General features: G+C 38.4%; 1 protein-coding gene across 2 annotated transcripts in view; it reads right to left on the bottom strand.

Annotated features, from left to right (window-relative positions):
• Positions 1 to 366: 366 nt before the first annotated feature.
• LOC149106110 (uncharacterized) overlaps positions 367 to 4,197 on the bottom strand; it is a 21,179-nt gene continuing 17,348 nt past the window's right edge. For both annotated transcript variants that reach the window (XM_089297856.1, XM_089297855.1), the window contains exons 8-9: positions 3,835 to 3,881; positions 367 to 3,031 (exon numbers count right to left, since the gene is read on the bottom strand). In XM_089297856.1, the coding sequence (XP_089153982.1) occupies positions 2,985 to 3,031; positions 3,835 to 3,881 (94 nt within the window). In that variant the 3' untranslated portion in view covers positions 367 to 2,984. The remainder of the gene's footprint in view (positions 3,032 to 3,834; positions 3,882 to 4,197) is intronic.

Genomic DNA, 4,197 nt, shown 5'->3' on the forward strand with positions numbered 1-4,197 from the left:
TTGAGGAAAGTTTGCTAAAGAAATAGAGAACACTTTCCGCGTTTCTATCGAGTTGTAATGAAAACCATCTAATGTTCAGTATCACCATGCAAGGCTGCAATTGGATTGGCTGCGCCACTCACCTTATCTATCAAACTGTTTTCCATTATTTATGTTTCGTGAAGTTTGAGATAAGACGACGTAAAAACAAGTTCGTTTAAACATTAAAGCAACAGTTAAAGGAAAAGTGATCATGAATTTATTTATTTTATTTACTACAGCTACGGTTGTTTGACACTCTTATTGTTGTCTGCATGTAATCACTCTGCAGTGAAACAAAAGCAAAATAATTTCTAACTTAGTTCAAGTAAGAAAACACCAGTCGTATAGGATAGGGCATCTCGTTTATTGATCTCGCATAAACAGCCCTAGCCTAGTTTATTGTAACAAACACAAGTAATTAGTAATACAACAAATGTACTAAACAAAAACACGGAAATTTACTCAAACAAAATTTCCAGAATGAAGTGATCAAAAGAGGAGATGCCTTCGAGTGACAACTCCAAACGAACAAACTCCTCAAGGTGGCCGAACAGTTTTCGCGCGCGCTTTTGCTGATGCAATTCAGCGCGTGCACAAGGATTGCAAAAAACAAACATGCCGTCAATAGAGCGATCATTTTATTTACTCAACATCCGCACTATCTGTGCTATTTTTCTCTTTAATTGAACGCAGTGTATTGATGGCTTTAGTCTTTTATTACAAAGATATGTTGGAAAAGGTAACGATGCAAAGAACCCAGCAATTCTCAGCTTTTTCTTTGTTACCGAAGAACCCAGTTAAATGCAGCGCATGCGTAGTAAGTCAAAAAATTGCGATTGAATGAAAAATTGCACTCTCGGAAATACGCCTATTTCTCGAGAACCACTCATTAGAATTTCACGAAATTTGGCACGAAAATACTCTAGGAAATAAGTAATTGGAGTATTGAAAATAATTGAACTTTAACAAAGGAAATTCTAGATATTCCAGTGAACCTTAAACAAGGGATAATTAAAGATCTCTATGTTAAATTATTAGCAAAATGGTGTTAACTTGTGAGAATCGTTACAAGTTTGTTGCATGCAAATTATACAGAAAATCTAATGACTAGATTTTCTACAAATAAACAGAACCGATTTTAAAGGCCTTTTCATTTTTATTCATGTTGCCATGGCAACGGCACCCACGTCAGCTTAACCATCAAAAAACCAAAGTTTGTGTTGTTAACTTGCTTGCTGCCATTTTTGGCGACCGAGAGATCAAGGGTTTAAGAGAAAAAGGTGAATGAAACACAGGTATCAAAAACTGTTCAGCCACCTTAAGTGTGAATTCTGCTAATTAGCAGACATAGCACGGCAGAAGTCGAAAAATCGATTTTTCTGTCTTTTCGTCCACAAATAGCCCTTAGGTAGACATGAAACGTGATATAGTTTTTTGGAGCTCGAAGCTCTTTAAATTCGAGAAATCGAGGAAAACGATTTTCACCTCGACGGTCACCAAAATGGCCGATGGCAAAGGCTTAAAATTTGTTATCTAAACTTAATTTGCGTCCGCTTGTATAGGAAAACCAAAACTTATCGATACTTTTTCTTGAAAGACAAAGTATTCAGCTATCCAAAACAGGTTAGAACTTGACTTGAGTGCCATTTGAGAATAAACACAGAATTTTGAAAAAAATCCCTTTCAGTTACAAGGTCGAATTGGAAATGGCGCTCAAGTCAAGTTCTAACCTGTTTTGGATAGCTGAATACTTTGTCTTTCAAGAAAAAATATCGATAAGTTTTGGTTTTCCTATACACGCGGACGCAAATTAAGTTTATAGGTTACTAATTTTAAGCCTTTGCCATTGGCCATTTTGGCGACCGTCGAGGCGAAAATCGTTTTCCTCGATTTTCTCGAATTTAAAACGCTTCGAGCTCCAAAAATCTACATCACGTTTCATGTCTACCTAAGGGCCGCCAAATTCAAATTTTGCTTGGTTTTTGGTGACATTTGCTCTTAAATATTCACTTCTTAGCACAATCACGTAGCCTGCATACCAACGAATCTACATACCGGCACACAACTATCTTACAATAACAACATGAGAAATTGAATATAGCATGCTATAAGTTACCCCTTAATTGACAAAACCTTTTTTTTTGTAAACAATACCCACAGCTATACAGCTATTTTACGCAATCCGCTTGGCACAAAATTTTTTATAAAAGAGTATCAGCATTTTCGAGTATTCCTAAATGTTTACATTTCGAGAAGCTTTCTGTCGTTTCTGTCTTTCTGGAGTCGTTGGAACGAGTTACCGCGGGGAGAAAACCCCTTTTTCTCGCTCCTTACCAGTTCGCCTCGCTCGCTGACTTCGTTCTCGTTCTCGTTCTCGTTCTTGCAGCCCGCAAACATGAGCCCACTTAGCTTACAGACTGTTAGCAAGAGACCATGATCTCATTTTCTCTCGCTGTTAGTCAAAATCAACGATGCTTCTCTGGGCTCACGTCTTTTAGTCGCTCGTCTCTTAATTCGGCTTCGCCTTCCTCCCACGTCTCGTGGTAACTAAGCCATATAATTTGGTTCAAGTAAAATCGCATACTGATACATGCAGAGAAATGGATTTAAGTCCAACACCATCCTAGAGTGAAACAATAGGGGACTACTTCCGTGTCCACATAGCCTCCTCTAAGCACGAGGGGGCGTGTCTCGGGCATGTCCCAACCCCTTCGTGTTGAGAGGAGGCTATATAAACACGGAGGAAGTACTCTATCGCTTTTACATAGTAATTCTCGTCACAACGTGTTTACATTCTCTCATCTAAACAAGCCTATCGACCAATGAAAGCGCGCGTACTATCGTTAATATTTTATAATGACGAATAGAAAAACAGTCAGTTGACTAAATCAACATTAAGCGTTGAACTTGGTCGCTGTCATCTTCATCCAAACCTGCAGGTTCCAGGAGGTTCAAAATTCAGATCACGAGACAAACTCGTCATAATCTTCGTCAGAATCCATAATCTCATCTGTTGATCAGCCAAAGAAAAACTACTGTTAACTTTGGAATCTGTATACCTCTACTACTTCTCTATAACGGGCAGAATAGTTCCTCCCAGCCCAATGTTGAGCATGAACTTCACTCTAACCTCCCTACAACGGTCAGATAATTATGCCTCAGGTTGCCCCTGGTACAACTTAACAACCTTATTATGACTCGCAAATTAACAATTTTACAGAAAATACATACATATTGAGGAAAAAGAAAAAAAGCTTGACAGTAGCAACAGCGCGAACCCGCAGGTAGCTTAGGTTAATCTAGGCGGGCAACATGTATATTTATATTATAACGGGCTGGATAGTTTTATAACTATATTTATATGGTAGACTTTTCAGCTGTAACTCCTGCACAAGAGATGATGTCGAACACACAAAGAAATGTACCGCGCTTTCTTTCAGTATAATAAGCACTTAATGAATGGCCCCAAGGGAAACAGTGAGTTTTGTTTCCACGAGATCCTCATTGAGTTCGAGGGGAAACAAAACTCACTGTTTCCCGTGGGGCCAGTCATTAATTAAATGTTTCGTTATACCTCCCAACTCAAAAATGGAAAGAAAACTGCGGAAGAATTATTTGCTTGACGCCGGCTGGCAAATCAAATATGCAGCGGTTTGTTGTTTCCCTAGGGAATTAGTGAGTTTTGTTCGGCTTAGGTAGTTAGTGAGTTTTGACCCACGACACGTGACACGTTCTCCTGTAATCCGAAAACGTATTTGAGTTGGGAAGTATAACAAAAACATTTGAGGAAGGGCAGATTCCAATATGCATTACCTGTCGGTCGACTCATTTGTTTAGAAATCGTCTTTTTCTGCTGCTTTCTATAGTATTAAATAGATAACAAACGTCAGTACACCACCGAGGCGCTTACTCTAACCATGGAACCTCTAATTCGTTCACTTGTTACGAACAGTAGCTACATTTTGTTTCAGTTCCATTGGGGCATTGTCGTGATGATTTGCACTTGATCAGACTTAATACTCTCTTTTAGAAATTCTTATGGAGATAAAATAAGATAAAGCAAAATATAAAATTCTCGAAATATAAAGCTGACCGGTAATTAACCTGCAGTGTAGCTATTTTGTAGATTACTAAGAAAAATCGTTCTAGGACATCAAAAAAGAAGCTAAGGAAATC

This window comes from Orbicella faveolata, unplaced genomic scaffold (assembly GCF_042242905.1).
Source record: "Orbicella faveolata isolate gen_17 unplaced genomic scaffold, um_ofav_v1 contig_3, whole genome shotgun sequence".
Lineage (NCBI taxonomy): Eukaryota > Metazoa > Cnidaria > Anthozoa > Scleractinia > Merulinidae > Orbicella > Orbicella faveolata.